The sequence below is a fragment of the Lycorma delicatula genome, chromosome 10 (genome assembly GCF_047948215.1).
Source record: "Lycorma delicatula isolate Av1 chromosome 10, ASM4794821v1, whole genome shotgun sequence".
NCBI lineage: Eukaryota > Metazoa > Arthropoda > Insecta > Hemiptera > Fulgoridae > Lycorma > Lycorma delicatula.
The window spans coordinates 2,573,687-2,595,090 of NC_134464.1; the positions used below are offsets into that span (position 1 = coordinate 2,573,687).

The following is a 21,404-nucleotide window of genomic DNA, read 5'->3' on the forward strand; positions in this document are numbered from 1 at the left end:
TTTATATATATATATATATATATATATATATATATATAATGATTTTGTATAAATTCCTTTGTATTTATTTCGCTTTTCATTTTGAAATTTTCTGCATAAAATGTGAAGATGAAGATTCATATTCGTAAGTAAATAGTACAATTGATTTAAAAATCTATTTAATAAGGATGAGAAGGAATTCAGATTCTTTCTAATTTTTAATTAAGAACTGTATTAGCCTTTTTATAAAAAATTATTCAGATAGTAATTTCTCAATGAGCCTTAGCCCTATATAAGATGACTTATTACTAACTAGTTAATGATGAAGTAGACGATGTATATAAATGTATTTTTTTGCACAGTGAATTAATTCATCACAGAAGTATTTGAAGCTTGTACAGGAGAATATGGAAATTTAATTTTGTAGTGTACGAAAAATAGCATGCCTGACCAGGAGCTTTGAACCTGGAACCTCTGGATAAAGGCTGAGATGCTACTAGACTCAGAGATTGGCTAATTCAGTAATTCCCATAAAAAAAGGATACATTAATTTATACTTTATATGCTCTTATCTTTTTTTAACTTTTTATGGCAGATGACATATGAAATGCATCTGCAGTAAAAGAGAATTATTCAAACTTACTTTTTTGATATTAGCAATATTCATTATACAGAGTGGTGTACAGACAGTCAGGTGAATTCTTTAGGAGTGTTAAATAGATTAGACCGTCATCTTTAATGACAAATACTCTTTTTACATTACCTTTGTAACCTCCACAACTGAAACTGAAACTCTATTAAAAAGTTTAATTTGTAATTGTTACTCATGAGTAACAACAATTACCTGTTATAATTGTAACAGTTTTAGGTAATCCAAAACAAGACAGTGATTGCCCTTGAAAATGACAAAGCCATTTCCCAATTGACAAGTACCATGTAACAGACTCATTAGGAAAAGGAACAATGAAGTGGTTTTCCATTGTCTTCTTCACTGAGTGACTACTGGGTAAATCGGCATGGTAAATCTGTTGAAATGCTGATTTAAAATCTTTTAACACTAAAGTAATATTTTCTCTCTGTTGCACAGTGAGAATGGTTGTATAATGAATGTCTCTTATTCATGAATGACTTTCAGGGAAAGCATCTCTGATCAGTGCTGCTTATACCCCAGATGCTTTACATGTGTCCTGGTCATAAAAAAGTGTAATGTAACACTTTTTTACATTGAAAGGTATTAATTTGAAAGTAATCAAAGGGAATATTATTCCTTTTTGTGTAAAATAAAGAATTGTGTAGTCTGTCTTCACAGAGTAGCAGAGATTTTGCAATGTCTTTGTTAAAAAGACATACCAGAAAAAATTCAGTTTGTAGGAAGTTGAATAAAAAAAATTTTTTTTTAATTTTAAATATTAATGGCATTCAAGGAAATAGTTTAACTTCAGGAGTCTACAAAAACCAGTTCACGAAACTAAGTTTTTGTATCTTTTACGTTTGTATTTTTTCTTTTGGCTGACATTCATACACTTCAATTTTCAATGATAGTACTTTCTGAGATTTTCCCGATGTTATGGAACCATCAGGATCACATTGTGGCTCAAACAGTTTTAATTTAAACTGCTTAAATCATATAAGAGAAACTGTTTCTGAGAAATTTAATTTCAAATAACTGTCGATTTTTGTCCCATTTTTTTTGTGAAAGCTTAATAATCTGATTTTACAGAGCTACCAGAAATGTTTACTTCCAGAATTGTATTATAGGATTTTGTGATTATCTCAACAAAAAAAACTTGTATTTTGCTGTTCCAAAGATGATTGATGACAATTTTTCACTTCAATTTAAAAGCAGTGAAGAAATGCACAGAAAATAAAATTGTCAATAATAAAAACAATAGTAATCAGTAGATTTTGTGATTTTGATATTTTTAGGCCAGCATTTGTTAAAACCACTAAGTTTGAAATTCCTGTTTTTTGCAGCATCATTATTAAGTTCTTACCTTTCATAATTGTCTTTCTTTTGTAATTTGGATTCCACTTCACTGTAATGTTTCAGTCCAGACAGTCAACAATAAAAATTACATAATTATTTTTAATGATGCAACCAAATTTATTGAAAAACTTATGTTTTTATTAATTTATATTAATAAAAAAAATGTAATACATTTGATCTGCTTTGTTGATTTTCATTGATCAGTGTTGGTGTATCCCTGTCTGATATTACGTAGTATTATTTGAGTTAGGAAGACTCCATACTATGTGGAACTTGGTCAAAACAAATAAATTTGAATTGTGTTAATTCAGTTAGTATATTTTGTCTTTGTATATTTCATAATTCGCATGTACGTTAAGATGTGGTACTTTACTACAATGTACTCGTATATGCAGATTATCAGGGCTGTTACTATTAATGTCAATGGATTTATGATATGCTTTTACAAGTAGTTAATGAAAACAAACATAAATGCATTTCATAAAATAAAGTCATAGAAGTTGATCACAAATCTAAGAACAACCGTGACATTCTACGTTTGCATAAAGGATTCTTGAATAAATGAATTAAGTTATTCAACATACAGAAACACTAGGTATAGTAAATAAATTATACAATTTAAATTAAATGTACATTTTGATCACATCTTAATTTTCTACATGTTTGCCTATCAGCTGGAAATAAGATCATGGAACATTAGAACATCAGAGTGGAACATTAGAGTGGGAAAAAGCAGCACCAGTCACTAAAGATGACTATAAATCAGCTGAAAATGTTTTATGAATTTTTGGAGCATTATATAGATTGTTTTAAGTAGACTTAGGAGTCATGGTAAATGTTATTGGGATAACTGTGAAACAACCTTTTGGATCAAAAATGTTTTAAAAAGTTTTATTTGAAATCTAAAACTGAACTACAATTTCAATTTTTAAAACAATCATCATCAGTAGGCACTGAGGAAAAAAGTACATAATAATTTCATATTAATTAAGTCTTTTCTTAACAAAGTTTATTTTCTAATAAAACAAACTTTTATTTTATTTACATATAAAATTTACACATATAGGTATTCTTTTATAATATTATTTTGGATATATCTTCCAAATACAAATTTAATAAATAATGTAATGTGTACATGCTAACGATGCGAGTTCAAGAACGAAACTTACCTTAGATGTTCCTTCTAATGTGGAGAGTGTAAGACTTATATTAGAAGTTCATTCTAACAGTGCAAGTACAGGACTGAATAAAAATTATACAAAAGACATAATATTTTCAACACAATATTTAACTGGAATTACTGCATTTCCAAGAATACATTCCAGTAATAGTGCCTACATATGCTAATACTATATTCTAACTCCTCCTTCCTTCTAACTCTTCCTTCAAATAAAATATCCAGGAACTGTTCATTAGTAGGCTCAGGTGTTCTTTGTTTAAATATTTTACAATACAATACACAAATAATAACAATTATCGAAATTGTGGAAATTAAGTGGAATAAAGAAGTCCATATAGATATTTGATTAGTAATAACATTCTGTTTATTGTCGCTTGTTATTCTAACAGGTGACAAATTACTCAAATTAATTTTTCTAAATCTAATGTTTTTATGTTTAAAAAAAATTTTGAGTGTTGAGCTTTATTCAAATTTAATTCACTGGTCTAAACATTTTTGATGCCCATAACTATCACTTGGATATTATAGTGGGTTATTTCTATATTTAATTTTACTATTATTAGGATTAATAAGGTATATTCCTTGAAGTGTTTTCATTAATGGTTCCTTATAATTTACAGATTTTATTTTTTCCTTTTGGGGTTGTATCCCCAAAAAAATAATGCATCTCTAGTATCCATTTAATTACATATATTTTTTTATTTTTAATCAAAAATTCGTAGTGTTCTGTTTCATTAGAGAATGTCGTTTTTTCTATGCTACTCGTGTCTGTCTCTATTTGAGAAAATCTCCTTCTTTTCTCCTGATTACTAAGTAATTTAGAATAGATCCGCTGCTTTTCAGTCGAAACTTGGTTCGATCTGGCTTTCTATATTCAAAAACTCTTCGCTCTTTTTTTGCTTCACTTTCGAAGACAAAGGCTCTCCAGAACGAGGAGTTTTACGTGGACCCTCTAGCATGAAAGTTGTGGGTGTTGAAATATCCAAAGCCTATATTTTTGCTAGAATCAATATGTCACATATTGAGAGAGATAGTTGGGCATGCCCCAGATCATTGAACTTGTCTGGGTGCCCAGTTAGCCGCCTCCCACAGATTTAACTTGGAACGGGAAGTGAGGTCCAGCCTGACCCACGATACCGACATCCCAGTGCTTGCACACAGCAGTATGGGCTCTGATACCCTTACTTATGGGACAGTTCCTACAAACGGCCAAAGTGACTGACTCACACTGGGTGGCTCAAGACTTCGGCAGAGCAAGCTCACAACAGCCCACTCTCAACCGTCTCCACAACCAGGAAAAGGGATGGGCACTCCCCATCCGCACTCCACCCTATGTCAGCAAAACAGATCACGGTCATGCGTCTATCACTGCTATAAACAGCGAAACCAAGAAGCACAACTGCAACCACCTAAGACAGGTCGGGTCTGCCAATCCCATACTCTACAGGGAAGCTCCTGAGCAAAACCATTGCCCCATTGGCCGACATAAGAGTAGGTACCGAAGCACCATGTTGTCGCCCACCCCAGATGTGTGTGTGTGTGTGTGTGTGTGTAGATGTTATTGCATGGATGTTAGATTGGATTTGTTTAGGGCATTATTATTATTAATAAAATTAAATTTACTTATTTTAAACTGAAAATCATTTTTTAACACGTCAATGCCTCTTCAAGAGAATTCAGATTTTTCTTTACACTATTAATTATTATTTCTCTACTTACAGTAAAACTATTATTTTGTACACGATGCAATGATGTAAGAATAAAATTCTTACTTCATCTCTCTACATCAATCCAAGATGTTCTCTTGTTTTATATATGGAAGGAAACTGGTTCCAAACCCTTAGCGGAAGTCTCTCTTCATTGAAATGTCTTGTGTGTTCATACCTCTAAATTGTTTCATTTCCAACACATTAGTAACTTACTCGGTGATATCCATCCTTCTTACTACCTTTTTATTCCACATCTTATGCGTTTTGTCGCCTTGCAACACCTTCTTCAAACCTCTTCCCACAATATGTAATCCTTTTTTTTCAGTAGCTTCCTTAATTTCTAAATCTTTGACCATAAGTTATGGTACTCTTGAAAATGTTTCTACATGTCTGTTTTTTTAGTGTTGTTTCTGATATTTTTATTCTGTAGCGTAGACTGTAGTAATCGACTGTTTCCCTTTAATTATCTTATTTAACAAATCTTTATCACCCTGTCCATCTGTGGACAAAGTGTCTCCAAAGTACTTAAATCCATCACGCATTCTATAGCGCCCCTTTTTCTATCGTAATGTGTTGTCGGCCGTTTAGGTTAGTAACTAAAGAATACATATGAATCTTAAAAAGATTAACTTCAATAAAATAATAACTAAAGGTATGTAAAATAAAATGTAAAAACAATAAGGCAAATATATGATGGAGGTTAAATAATTTCTAGATAAAAGAAAATGAAACATATGTTATGAAACTTTAACGGTACCATTATTGAGTTTTTCTTCAAAAACTGTTTGAACTTCTGATTTGCTTCTATTACATTTGAAATCTAAAAATAGAATTTTGGGAGTTCTCCCTTCAACTTTATAATCTTTCATCTCTCCCTCTATCTGTTCACGATTTAGTCGCTTGACGGGGGAATCTTGAAATCAAGTAAAGAAATACAGCATCATGAAGCTTGAAAATACATAAAAAATTTCAACTTATACGGTTTTTCCTTAACAATTATAGACATGTAAATAACCAAACAAAAATAATTAAGTTTATTTTACGCCGGACAATCGTTTAAATTTATTTATTCACTCTAGTAACCACAGGCTTACTGCAGTTGTCCTCTTTCTACATTAAATTTTATAAGAAATCAATTTTGCTTAGCAAGAAAAATCCCAAATCTGACTGGGATTATCCATATAACTTTCACCATCATAGCACAAACACAACTAAATTTTGAGAAATATATTCTGAAAGTTGAAAATTAATAAAATCATGTGGTAAATCATAAAAAGAAAGAAAATTGACTGAGGGACTCAAAGGAAGTTCTTTTGCAACTCCTCAAATGTTATTGTATGGGATTTTTTGATAGAAATGTTTAATTTTGTATTTTGTAATTAATTTACCGCAGAAGATTAAAACTTGTGTATGGACATATGAAATTTAGTTTTTTAACTCATAAAAAAACTACTTTATTTGGTTTTGAAGTCAGCCAAAACTAAATTGAAGATTTTCATTCTACCGTGGAATTCACTTCTTACTCTTGCACATTTTAATTCTAATTTCTGAGTTCTGTTTTTACCTATAAATATTCTATTAATAAATAAAATGATCGATCGGTTTGAAGTACTGTATTAATGTACAATAATTAATATTACGCTACCGATGAATTTTTATTGTAATACCGATTAGAAAATTTAAAAACCCCTGAAGTTTCTCCATCCCGTTCAATATGTGCAAAATTTGTGCTCAAACTTTCAGTAACATTTTTTGCATGGTGATTTATTTTATTATTCTTTATACCTTTCTTTTCTTTTTTTTTCCTGTTTAGCCTCCGGTAACTACCGTTCAGATAATACTTCAGAGGATGCATGAGGATGATATGTATGAGTGTAAATGAAGTGTAGTTTTGTACATTCTCAGTTCGACCGTTCCTGAAATGTGTGGTTAATTGAAACCCAACCACTAAAGAACACCGGTATTCACGATCTAGTATTCAAATCCGTGTAAAAATAACTGGCTTTACTAGGACTTGAACGTTGGAACTCTCGACTCTCAAATCAGCTGATTTGGGAAGACGCGTTCACCACTAGACCAACCCAGTGGGTTTATTTTTTATACCTAGTAACTACATACGTTTACTTTTATATTATTTCATTTTTTTATGTATTAAGTAATTAACGTGGGTTCTAAATCACATTTATTTTATATTTTTATAATAATTAATCATGTATTTTGTGATACTACTCGGATCAAGGTTTTACAACCATCAAACAGGAATTAACAGAAATCTCTTGATCATCCAGATAAGCACCATGGTAATTCCTTTTTTATTACAAAACTAACATATCTACCTGTTCCTGATAAGATGTATATAATACATTATTATGAATCACTTGCAATAGATTATTTATTTATTTATCTATTCTATTTGTCTTAAAAATGTTATTTTTTAATCTTTTTTTAGGTACAGCGGTAGTAAAGTACAAGCTTCTTTCAAGCATAGTTTAAAGAGATCGACTGGAATTGTGTTTGATTCATTAAAAGAAATTGAGGTTTGTGAAGTTGTAAGATTTCTTTATTTTATCTGACTACAGTAAGAAGAGGATAATATATTTGAGTAGGATGTTCGATTACATTTCTAATGCATATTCTCAATATCTGCATTAGTTTGGTTTAAATTTATTCTAAATGATTCCTAGTTACTAAGTAAAAATTTGATGTGAACAGCATATGACTTCCTTGTATGCCTATTAAATTACATTTACCCCCCTTTTTAAATGAAAATACATAAAATTTTATTTCATTAAAAACTTCTAATATTTTTTCATTATTGAATTATTCATAGTAAATTTTTTTTTACTACCTACTAGAGGTTAATAATTATTAATAAATCAATGTATTTAAATTATAAAAAAATGAAGTTGATTTTAACCGATGCGCCTTCACCTAAGATCACCTAAGATATTTCATTAATTAAAATTTGATTTGACTATAGCTCTGGATCTACCGAAAATATATACCAATTATGATATATCGTTGAAAAGCTCTCTCTGAGGGCTTATTACTGCAGTTAAGAAAAAGTCCAAAATCCAATTTTTTTTTTATTTTGGGCTTTTTTGGACATTTGGTTCAGTCGATTGCAACCAAAAGGGGAGGTGCACAATTAGATGTTACAACAGTCCTAAATCAAAAATTTCAACATCCTACGACTAATATTTTTTTTAGTTATGCATGATACATATGCACATACATACATACTTACATACGTCACGCCGAAACTAGTCAAAATGGATTCAGGGATGGTCAAAATGGATATATCCGTTGAAATCTGAAAATCGAAATTTTTCACCATCATAGTACTAACTTTACTTCGTACAAGGAAGTAAAAATCAGAATGACGTGCTCAAATAACAAGCTTTAAATGTTTTTGATAAAATAAAAAGCTTTTCAAATTATAGATTCATCAACGGTCATAAAATCAGGTAACATATTATCGTTGTTACAAGTAATAACTAGTTATCACCATCGTGACGACTTTCTATAGCGTTATTTTGTGACAAAAAAAAACTTTTTTTCCACTAATTTATTTATTTATTCGCTACAGTAACTCCGCGCTTCGGCCCGGTTATAAAAGCAGGTTTTCAAAAACAAAACAGGATGTTTCATAAGAATGAAATGGAATTTTCGGATCGCACAGCGATCCAACTCGCCCAAAATCCTACGTAATTAAGTCGCCGTTGAGGTGAGATAAAGAAAATAAATTTCTTTCGAATCGACGCGCTTGGGATAATATTTATTCCTTTTTAAACGGTGGTGCAGCGGATGAAATATTTTTGTTACAACCGTAAAAAGGGTGATGTAGATTAAAAACTATGATACTTTACATTTTTTTACGACTCGCATTTAAATGCGGGTAAGAGAAACAGCATCGTCGGCTCCCTAATTTTTTTTTCAAAAAGAGAAAACATACAGTTCAGATAGAAAAGTATAATTTTATATTTTCAACACTTATTTTTACAAAAAAAAGAAGACTTTTGTATGATAATTAAAATTATCTGTTTTTCAGTAGATGTTGAGAATTTTACCCAGTACTTTTGTAATACAAGTAAATACACCTTAACTTACACTTCACTAACGAATATCATAAAAACAAAACACATCGTAGATACAAAATTCAACATAGTAAAACAGCAAAGTCTAAAATACAATGTCAACGTAAAAAAAAAAAACAATCGTTCCTACATTTGCGTATATAAGAAAAAGATTTAATCGTTGATTTTTTGGAAGTAAAATATTCGATTTATTTTCACATTTTTTTATCGATTAATAAACTTATCGGCTAGATATCAGATGAACTGCTTATAATCGGTTAGTCACGGTTAACCGACCGTAAACAAGTAGTTGAAATTTCATCTTTTCATAAGAATACGCGTGTAAAATTTAAGTTCTTGCTTTAAGATGTAGAACGCGGGGTGCTCCGACGAAACAAAACACTTTGCGTTGTTCTGCGTCGAGCGCTCGTCCTCTTGCTTTTCCTGCTGTTTGTTAATGTCTCGCCTCAGAATCTTCAGCCGTTCGTTTTTATTCTCTTCGTAGACAACACAACCGTATCTACATCTGAAGGTAATTATTTAAAAGAATGGAAGATTCTACGCCGGCATTTCAAAAACATTATTCACCGGATGGATTGCTAACATCTAAGTTTAAGTACTGATAAAACAGTTTCACCGTACTTCTCCGACAAATTTAATATAGCCGATCGCGTTATAGAATTTACATTAATGAAAACGAAGGCGCTTCGGTTGTCCTTAAGGTAAAATTTGTCGGTCTTCTATTAGATAACAAGTTCTCGTAGAACGATCAGAGCGATTTCGTTTGTAACCGAATCGAACTGCTGTTTTGTTTTGAAGCGTCTTAATAAAACTTTAAGCTTGTCGTCGTTAGTAAATTTTTATTACGGCTTATAAAAAGGGGCCCATCTCTTGGGGCTCCCTCGAAAGGACAAAATCGATTTTAAAGATACAAAAAACGGGTTGTCAGATCGTTATCTGGCATCGGTAACTCTGAATAGTGTATATTTAAAAAATTAAATACGTTTACTTAGCCTTGTATTTATATTTACGAACGAACAACCTTTGCTAAAATGAAATCGCTTATCGTTAAAAAAATAATAATATCCATCCTTACCGTACCGGACAACGGAACGCCATACATCGGCTTACGTGAAAGGTCCTGGTTATGCTTCCGGTGGCATTTTCAATAAATTAACGAAACGTCAGAAAAATCTTACTATCGTTTTACTTAAAGTACGGTTAGAAGAGTTTCTTTTACGGAAACATTACTGCTCTGTCGATGCGTTTTTAGATTATACTAATTAAAAATAACGATACAGAAACCCACCCGGGTAGCCGGGACACAGTCTTTATTTGCGTGCCACGCCTCTAATGAGGGGACCCCTCACCGGGACTCCGGTCTTTACGCCCTGCCTCTGATGAGGAACCCCCAAAAGGGATCCCCTACCGGGACTACGGTCTCACATTCCCTCTCCGAAGGTGCTGCGAAGGAGTTCCCCGCCGATCGTTGATGGTGGAACGCCGGAACCTCCTACCCCTCCTGGACGGGGCTGCCCCCACAGACATCCAACAGCGCTAAGCAGACGCCGCATTTTACGGCGCAGGTGAAGTCTTACATACCCGTCCACCGGGTGAATGCCCGTGCGATTTGCAGAAAGGACACCGAGCTTCCCGCCGGCAGTCCTTCCGCAGATGACCGGCCGGTGGCCGCTACGGTCTGGCCAGGTACAGGAATTGGTTCTACGGCCCGGCTTCCAGCAGCGGAAACAAAGGTCGTCAACTGAGCAAGCCATCCATCCGATACGGACACGCCCGTCGGCCGGTAATTATAAACAGTATTTACAAACGATAAATATAATATCAGAATAGACTTCAGAAAATTCCTCGTGGCGACAAAAGGAAAGATTTTTATATACGACTGTAACAGGCACAAACTCGGTAATAACCGATGTCGACAGCGTAAATTTTCATATTAACTTTGGAGAGGTTTACATCAAAAAACTACCCGAGAAAGCCGACGTATAAAATAAAACAAATAATGCAGAACGAGTACGTTATTTGATTACATATTAAGCGTGACATGAATTCCATTAATTAAAGGGCCGCCAAGAAAAGGGATCGGATAAGAGCCCTGTAAAGCTCTTCAGAAAGCATACTAATAACTAAATCGTAATACTATTAAATACGTACATTAAGTTTTGTAAATTTTTTTTGGAGGTCGGAAGAAGGGATGCTGAGGAAACTATATTGTTCCGGTGCCAGAGTAGAGCGGAATACACACGTAAACTCATCGCGCGTGTAATCTTTTACTTATTTTAATTTTATTTAATTATTCATTTTTATTTTGTATTTGTACAAAACGTAATAAAAGTTACATTTATTTCATTTAAAATATTTAGCTTACGCGTTTATAATAAGTATTCTGTAAGTAAGTTAAAAGTTAAACGTATAAATAATCACCGGTCAACAGTGATTTTGTTATACGGTTAATATTTGCTGAATCATATGCATTTCGGTGGCTGATTCTGAATATGAAATCAAAATTTCCCTATCGGTCTCAGATTTTTTGTAATCGCTCTTCCTATTTTCCAGCAACTACACGCGTATGGACGATTTAAGCGCAATATATTATTTATTTATCGCAGCAGTTAAATTAACTATAATTTATTTGAGTCGATAAGTAGCCACAAAGAATAAGAATTATTATTATTTACACAGTAATTAAAACCGTTACAAACGATGCCCGTACGATTCATCTCGTATTTTTTCTAAATATAATTATGTCACGAGTCACGTGTTGCACAGCGTTTATAAATTTTGTTTCGGTGACTCGGTCCTGCGTGTTATACCGAAACGATGTATCACGGTGACTAAGACAAATCTCAACTACATCGGTCAAGTGCGAGCTGTCATGTATGAACCGCAAATAAGAAAACTAAAGAATGTGTTGTAGAAATTTGAAGACGGTTTTTTTTTACGGGCGAAAAATATTTTTGTTATCATCGCCCGGAAAACAAAAATATAAAATCAAAAAAACAGACGCTTTTAATGACTAATCCACGGTTGTCGCGTGGAAATCTTTTAAAAACGTTGGAAACAATTTGGAATTTATAAGGCGGATAATTTAAAAGAATTTATAACTGAGCTTCTTAAAAGCTATAAAGTGTCTGGATGTAATATATCGTTAAAGATTCACTTCTTTGATTCTCATCTGGATTTTTTCCCTACCGATCTTCGGGCTGTGGGTGACGAACACGGACGACGCTTTCACCAGAAAATATCCACCAGGGAAAGCGCAACTCAAGATTGCTGGCAGATTACTGCTGAAATCTCAGAACGATGTACCTACAGCAAACTAGACCTGAAAATCCAAAAGAAGTAATTTTAGGCATTTACGAGTAGAAATTGTAGTATAATATCGTTATACCGCCATGACAACGCTTCTTTCTTACAATAAAAAATAGTAATTACAAGACAACTATTGCCGAATAGAAAGAAACTATTTATATATTTGAAATCGGTATCAAAAATGCTACTATAAGATTCAGATATTAACATTCTTGTAACAAACAAAAAATAAGATTATGTTAACAATTTATTAAACGGTTCAAACCCATCCGATTCAAACGACGCAGATTACTTCATTACTACAAAATATCAAAATATTGAATATTTTTGGTAGTAATGAAAAATAATATTCTAGTTATTAAAAAATTCTATTTATTTTAGTATTGAAAAAATAAATCCGGTCAAAATGCAAATAGATATGACGGTCAAACGACTATAGATTGAACATTGTCTTATACAGCGTGACGGTTCAGTCCTTATATAATCCAGTGGGACTATATAAGCAGGTAAAGTGACCTTCTCACCGACACGACACGTAATCAGCGGCGAGTCACTTCAACATTACTTATGAACAAACGAAAAATGAAAAACTTGCATTCTCGTCTCGTTACGCTTCGGTAATGTACAGAAATCGGTTTATTAAATGTAAATGTCTTACTTTACATCATTCGGCTTTTTAGGATCCTACTACCCGAATTGTTTCGGGTGTCGAAACAAATTTGGAACGTTGTGAAACAGAATAACATTTAAATTATTTAATACTCAAAAATAAACATTTTTATAAAATTATTACCAGCGACCTTCTTTAAGCCTGATTTACATGAACATCGTATTCGGTTTTTAGTTGAATCGCGCTGCACCAATCAACAGTAATCGTAACGTATGACCTCCAACTTGTTCAAAATCACACGGATTTAGGGAACAAAATAAAAACCAAAAACTAAATGAAATACTTTTTTATTTTTTTTTAAAGAGGTGGAGGAACCGCATTTACGGGCGCCTAGGCAGTGTCGGGCTAGCTAACAGGTTCCGCAAGATTTTATTAAATGCGTATGTGTTCCTGCGCGCTACCGACTAAACCTCCATTCCTGGCGCCTCACCCTTCCTGGTAAAGCTGGTGTGCATTTCAGGAAGGGGGTAATACGCCCTCAACACATTCAGACACCGGAGTCAATAGATACCGACCTCTCACACCCACAAGGTACCTCATATCATACTAAAAATACACCACACACTTCACGACATCCGATCATCGCTCCAGAATACGTACCTCACGCTGCACACTCCACACATCCGATCGCATAAACAAACACCTAACAGGCGATCGAACACTACAGCATACTTACCTCACGGGCACCATCGACGCGGGAGCGGAGTGCCCACGGCCTCATCGCACCCAGGCGACCCCCACACGTACGGGAAACCCCCTAGGCTCTTAGCCGCGTGCTTGTCTGCCTCCGCACCCTCCGACGACCCTTTCTTGGTCTACGCTTTTCCTCGATAATGCGTAATTTCGCGATTACCCCTCTTGCAAATCCGGAAACGGCAGACCAATATTCTTCACCGTACAGCATAATCCCCGTAATTTCCTCTAGTTCAATCATTACTTCTTTTCCAACGGCGTCCATCATTTCCTCTCTTTCTGTGTTGAAACGAGGACAAGAAAAGAACATATGGAACGCCGACTCCTCAACCTCACAGTCGGGACATCCATCCGAGTAATACAGCCCAAAACGGAATAGATATTTTCTAAATCCCCCATGGCCCGCCGGCAACCGAGTTAAATTAAAATCCAGCGAGCCACGGGTTCTTCTGGACCATCATCCAACATCCTTTATTAATCTATAGTTCCACCTTCCCTTCTCACATCCGTCTCATTTTTCTTGCCGTGCCCTCATCGACTACTTCGTGATCACCGAATTCGCCTCTCTCTTCTCAATCGGATTCAAGGTACCAAGTTCTCGTAGCTTTTCCTACGTGCGATCGCTAAGTCTACGGGAAGCATCCCCGCCAAGATCTCCGCAGCCTTCAAAGAAACAGTTTTGTAGGCTTTTGCAATCCGGAGGCAGTATCTTCTACGTAAGGCCTCAATCCTCCCTCTGTACTTTCTGTACCGCACCACGTCCGCCCAGATTTCTGCACCGTATAGCAGCGTGCTTGCTATATGCAACTCCTGTAAGTAACCTCCTCCGCAGTCGCTCCGGACCCCCATAGCCAGGTAGAATTCCTGCTATATGGCGCATGACTCCCTCCGCCTTTTCAGCAGTCTCAATAGCGTGTCTTCCAAATTTTAGCCGGGAGTCGATCCATACGCCTAGATATTTTATTGAATTCTTTGATTCTATTCTTCTCCCACCCACCTCGACCGACAACGTAGGTATACGCTTGGCTGAGGATATAACCACAAAATCAGATTTCTCCGGCGCCAAGTTGAGTCCCGCCTCAGTCATCCAGGCTCCAACAGCAGTGTAGGAGTCTCTGATTTTGCTGGCGGCCTCCCTCCGGGTATCGGCCTCTATGACAAGTGCTATGTCGTCTGCAAATCCAATTATCGTTACTTTAGGGGGCGGTGGGACGCTAAAAACCTCATTATAAGTAATATTTCAGAGGGTCGGTCCGAGGACCGACCCCTGAGGAACACCCCTGTCGACCACCCGCTCAATCAGATCCCCGTCCGCCTCGCATATGAATCTTCTATCTGCAAGATACGAACAAATAATTCGCAATAATATTGCGGTACGCGAAATCCCTGCAGCGCACGCCTGATCGCAACACGGGTTACACTATTAAACGCGTTATGCACATCAAGTGCGACAAGGAAGCACATCCTCCCTTTGCAATATTGACGACTCGTAACGGTGCTCTCAGCTATGCTCTGTACTTTCGCCACAATGTCTAAAGCAGATCTGCCGGTTCTGAAGCCGTATTGATTGCCATGGAGTCCCCCAGTCTCCTCCACGGCCCAGGCGAGCCGTTGTATTATTCTTTCGAATATCTTCGCCAACGTATCAATCATTGATAATGGACGTTAGGACGACGGGAGCGCTAAATCCCTCCCCGGCTTCGGTATCAAAACGAGGCGCTGCCGCCTCCACCTCGCAGGGAAAACGCCTTCGCTCAAAAGCGCATTATATACCCTAAAAATACCTCAGGCTCAGCTACAAACGTCGCTTTGATAACTGCATTTGGTAGGCGGTCAGGACCAGGTGCCTTCTCTAAGGGAATTCGCTGCACGGCTGCCTTAAGCTCCTCCATTGCGAACATCGGTATTGTCCCTACATCCGTCTCCTCAAGCTCCAGTGCAACATCCGCAACGGGAAAAAGCTCCTCGATTATTCTTGAAACCTCTGACGCATCGCGGGCAACCGGGGACCTCGCTTTCAGCACCTTCTTGACTACGGTTTCCTCCAGGGGTTTTTCTCTATCTTTTGAAGTCAGCGCTTCCAACATTCTCTCTTCCTAGCTTTAATCGTCCTGAACAGTTCCTTCTTCTTTGCCTTGTGTACAGTCATGTACGTTAACCTAGCTGAGCTGTAGCGCGTCCTTATAGACGCCTGCCTATCCGATAAGCACTCCCTACGTTTATGCGAGTTTTCGACCGTCCACCAGTGACGGGCAGCCTCTCTGATATTTTCTAGGGAGCCGCCTCTCACGCGCACGCACCAACGAGTCCAATAAACAATCGACTTTGTTCTCAGCGTTACGTACCTCGTGTACCATCCGAAAATCCAGGCTTTCGACAAAGGCAATCAAGTCCCTGCCTTTAACAGTCCAGCCGACAAAGCAGACGTATCACCTCCGCGTATCCCGTTTCGGTTATCTTCATGGTTATCGCCGAGCGGTCGCTAGCAGGTACCGACTTTTTTTTATGCGATTATACGTAAAAAAAAAAGTCAATTTTCTTCGGAATTTTTTCGTAACGCTCGGCTCTTGTATTCTCCAATATATTATTATATTCGTACCTTATTAAATCCCCAGAAACGTTGAAACATTTCATTTCAAAGAAAATTTACTTAGCGGTATATTTTCAAAGTTAAACGCAAGAACTTTTTTTTTGTAGTCGGAATAAACCTTTTCTGTTAAAATTTTTCAACACTAAAACGTTTAATTTTTAAGATCTTATACCGATATTTTACTAGTATTTAATACTTTTTTTTTTTACGTTATTTTACAGGGAAGTAAAATGTCGCATCTTGAAGAATGTAATAAAACGAATGAATTGTTTAAAGTAAACGAGAGTTGTTTAGAAACGATTGAAGATTTTGCGAGTAAATTTGATCCGATGATGAAAGCCATGGAAAACTTACCGAATAATCAAAATAAAATGGACGCGATATATTTTATCGGAATGACCGGCTCCGGTAAATCGACATTAGTGCAAATATTGGGAGGTGATAATTTTAAAATCTATTCTAAAAAAATTACAAAAGGTGAAGAAAACGATGAGAAAAACAGCGAAGAAGAAGAAGAAGAAGAAACGGAAGATGAAAATGAAGGTAGTGGTAAATATATTATCGTTGATAGTCATGACAAAATCGGCGGAGAAACCGTCGTTTCAAAAACTTTGTATCCTGAAATTTTATTTGACAGCGAAACAGGATACATCCTAATCGATAACCCAGGTTTTGAGGATACACGAAGCCCGGTCCATGAATTAGTAACATTATATTCTATGAAAAAGGCTCTTCAGCGTACCGGCAGAATTAAAATAGCGATCGTCGAAACGTATGCTTCGTTACAAACCGGTATATATAGAGAGAATTTTGTACGTTTATTGAAAAATGTTGCAGGATTTTTACATAATATACGAAAATTTGAGAAAAGTATTTATTTGATCGGAACGAAGGCCGAAAATTCAGCTTATTTAAAAAACGGCAAGTATACGCTTTCTTCGGATAAAACTTTAATAAAAAATGTCGCTGAATTTTTAAAAAGTATCTTACCTGAGTTTTCCGACAGAAGTATTATGAAAGCGACAACGGATGAAAATAATTCGTTAAATTTTAATTCTTTAGAAATTACTAAAATTCTATTAGAAAAATACGGAAAGAGTTCATATTCTAGAATAAAAATATTAAGAACGCCTATGAAAGAAGGACCGATCGCAAGTATTCCAGAATTACAAACGGAAAGACAAAAAATTAGGAACATGTTATTAAACAACCGTAATTTTGTAGAAACAGATATAAATGATTTCGGTTTTACTTTGTCTGCGGAAGCAAAAATTTATCTGGGAAAATTATTTAAAAATTTTAATCTATTTGTTTCGGAAGTATCAAAAGTTATTACGTTATATTTTTTAAACCGTTACGAAACGTTAATACGTTCTGTTTCGATCGACGAGGGATTAAAAATGTATAACGATTTTAAAATAGATTTTAAGTTATTAACTAATGAAATCGGATTATCGGAAAGCGGTACTCATTTTGTAAAAATAATGAACGATTTTTCAAAAAACAACAATTTAACGATATACTGTTTCGATAGTTTTGAAAATATTTTGAAGTTCGATGCGCTTTTATCCGGTTTGGAAGGTACGAATAATGTAATTAACGCTAAATACGATCCGCTATCGTGGAATGCGACGATGAACATCGCCGATGATATAATCGAAAACAAAATCGAAGAATATAATCTCCTAAATGAAGCTATTGAAATTTTATCTCTTTACGAACACCAAAAAAATAGGAAGTTACTTGCTTTTCGAAATACTAACGATTCCGATATCGAAACGAACGTTAAAACATTTTTAGGAAACAATACGTTTAAAACCGATTACAATCGTACAAAAATCGATCGAATTTTTATCGACAAATTTGAATTGTTATTAAACGTTTTGTTAAAACACGAAATCGAGTACGAATGCGGATACGACACGCTTGTAATTAAAAGTTACAATATACTGCTAAGCGAATTAGACGAAGCGTTTAATAATTGTCGCGATACAAAAAGAATTGTAATATTAGCGCGGAATATTTTATTTATCGATAAAGATCTAACCGGTGATCGCTTCAAAAGTAAAGACTTAATAATGATAGCGCCTATATGGAACGTTATAGGTAAAAGAGCGATCGATGTTAGCGGAATAAACGGGCAGCAGACTCCTTCGCAAGCGCCTTACGGTACGATCGGAATCGACGGTTATAACGGAGAAGATGCAGGAAATGTTTTCGGTATCGGAATGAATTTTAATAACGGAATTAATCTTTTGATTAAAGCAAACGGGGGTGATGGCAGCAAAGGTCAAGACGGTGGCGACGGTCAACAAGGAATTGACGGGGTCGACGGTTTTCATCCGTCGGAAAAGTTAGATAATAGTCTGCTAGTCACTGTTATTTTCAATTCAGTTACAGACGTTTATATAGAAAGAGGGTCGACTGGAACGGCCGGCGGTAATAGCGGTGTCGGAGGAAAAGGCGGCTCCGGTGGAAAAAGAGGATCGGTTATAATTTATAGTACAAAACCGATCGATAGTGAAGTTTCTATAGAAACAAGCGACGGAAAAGTCGGACAAAACGGATTAGACGGAAAACCTGGAAAAGGGGGCAAAATGGGTTGCGATGTAATAAGAAAAGAAAAATTAAAATTTGTACTTTCTATTCCGGTATACCAATCGGAGCCTAAAGAATTCGTACAATGCGAAAGATTTAACCCGGACGGGATCGTAGAAGGCGCTACTGGAAGTCGGGACGCGAAAATAAGATACCCGAAAAAGGAAGTTTGTGTCGATATTTCGAACTACGAAGAATATTTTAGAAATACACTGACTTTAAAAATTAAAAATAACATCGTACTGAGTTTTATCGATCGACTGAACAAATTAAAATATAAGCCCTTTTGCTTCTAAACTGTAGAGTAGTTATCGTATATTATTTTGCCGAACTAAAAAAAAATTTAAAAATACGCTTTTATTTTTAAATTATAAAATAAAATGAAAAATTATAAAAAGTAGCGAAATTTCACTATTTCTTCTAAATACGAGTATAATGATGTAGCAAATCGAATAACCGACTCTGAACACATTTGTGCGTAAATCTAAGAGCAGTGATTCACCGACTCCAGTCGTCCGTATATTCATTTTCTTGCGCAGCAGAATACACAACCGACTGGCACTCTGCGTCAAATCCTTCGAACATAAAATTTGTAAAATGTTCCGTCATATTAATGATTTTCTATCAAATTTCGGAAGGGAATTATATTATTTATATTATTATTATTTGTTTATATATATATATAAATCCGTACATTATAATCGTTATTTGTATTTTATAATGTAACATGTAAAGAACAGTCTAAATTTAGATGCATTCATGTACTAAAGTTACCTTTAGTAAACTTAAAATAATACTTAAACTTAATTTAAGCTTAAAATATTTATTTATTTTACTGAAATCTATATAATTTTATAAATTAATTTCATATTTAATTAATTTTTATTTTATTTTCTGACGCCACCTTAATTAATTATTCGATAGAATTTTAACTGTTTAAAATATATAAGTAAGTATAAGTATATTTAAGGATATAAGTATAAGTATATTTTTTTGCGTTGCACTGTGTAAATAGATCGTATTCAAATTATGTTAATACGGGAACCTGCCGATAAGACTTAGGTCTTAGCGGGACCCTATGTTGTACCGTTATATGAAAATATATAAATAAAAAATAAATAAAATTATTATTATTATTATTATTCCTCGATCCAAAACTAATAATAAGGATTTTTTTTTTGTCTTCAGTCATTTGACTGGTTTGATGCAGCTCTCCAAGATTCCCTATCTAGTGCTAGTCGTTTCATTTCAGTATACCCTCTACATCCTACATCCCTAACAGTTTGTTTTACATATTCCAAACGTGGCCTGCCTACACAATTTTTTCCTTCTACCTGTCCTTCCAATATTAAAGCGACTATTCCAGGATGCCTTAGGATGTGGCCTATAAGTCTGTCTCTTCTTTTAACTATATTTTTCCAAATGCTTCTTTCTTCATCTATTTGCCGCAACACCTCCTCATTTGTCACTTTATCCACCCATCTGATTTTTAACATTCTCCTATAGCACCGCATTTCAAAAGCTTGTAACCTTTTCTTCTCAGATACTCCGATCGTCCAAGTTTCACTTCCATATAAAGCGACACTCCAAACATACACTTTCAAAAATCTTTTCCTGACATTTAAATTAATTTTTGATGTAAACAACTTATATTTCTTACTGAAGGCTCGTTTAGCTTGTGTTATTCGGCATTTTATATCGCTCCTGATTCGTCCATCTTTAGTAATTTTACTTCCCAAATAACAAAATTCTTCTACCTCCGTAATCTTTTCTCCTCCTATTTTCACATTCAGCGGTCCATCTTTGTTATTTCTACTACATTTCATTACTTTTGTTTTGTTCTTGTTTATTTTCACGCGATAGTTCTTGCGTAGGACTTCATCTATGCCGTTCATTGTTTCTTCTAAATCCTTTTTATTCTCGGCTAGAATTACTATATCATCAGCAAATCGTAGCATCTTTTACTTTTCACCTTGTACTGTTACTCCGAATCTAACTTGTTCTTTAACATCATTAACTGCTAGTTCCATGTAAAGATTAAAAAGTAACGGAGATAGAGAACATCCTTGTCGGACTCCCTTTCTTATTATGGCTTCTTTCTTATGTTCTTCAATTGCTACTGTTGCTGTTTGGTTCCTGTACATGTTAGCAATTGTTCTTCTATCTCTGTATTTGAACCCTAATTTTTTTTAAAATGCTGAACATTTTTTTCCAGTCTACGTTATCGAATGCCTTTTCTAGGTCTATAGACGCCAAGTATGTTGGTTTGTTTTTCTTTAATCTTCCTTCTACTATTAATCTGAGGCCTAAAATTGCTTCCCTTGTCCCTATACTTTTCCTGAAACCAAATTGGTCTTCTCCTAACACTTCCTCCACTCTCCTCTCAATTCTTCTGTATAGAATAAGGATTAAGTTTCGATAAGTTTATTTAAAAGTAGCAAAGAAAATGGTCATCAACCGTTTGCAGAAACTAAAACGATATAACTGGACCTACATTTTAATTTAAAAAAATATCATCAGTAGTTTAAAAGAAAAAAGAAAATCGAGTTAAAAAAAATAAAAAATAAACAAAAAACAATACCTAGCGATTTC

General features: G+C 34.8%; 1 protein-coding gene across 1 annotated transcript; it reads left to right on the plus strand.

Moving 5' to 3' along the window:
* LOC142331672 (uncharacterized) lies at positions 1-19,936 on the plus strand. Its single transcript, XM_075377702.1, has 3 exons — positions 1-124; positions 7,305-7,392; positions 16,436-19,936. Exons 1-3 carry the CDS (start codon positions 39-41, stop codon positions 19,106-19,108), a joined length of 2,847 nt encoding a protein of 948 aa, XP_075233817.1. The 5' UTR covers positions 1-38; the 3' UTR covers positions 19,109-19,936.
* Positions 19,937-21,404: the final 1,468 nt, after the last annotated feature.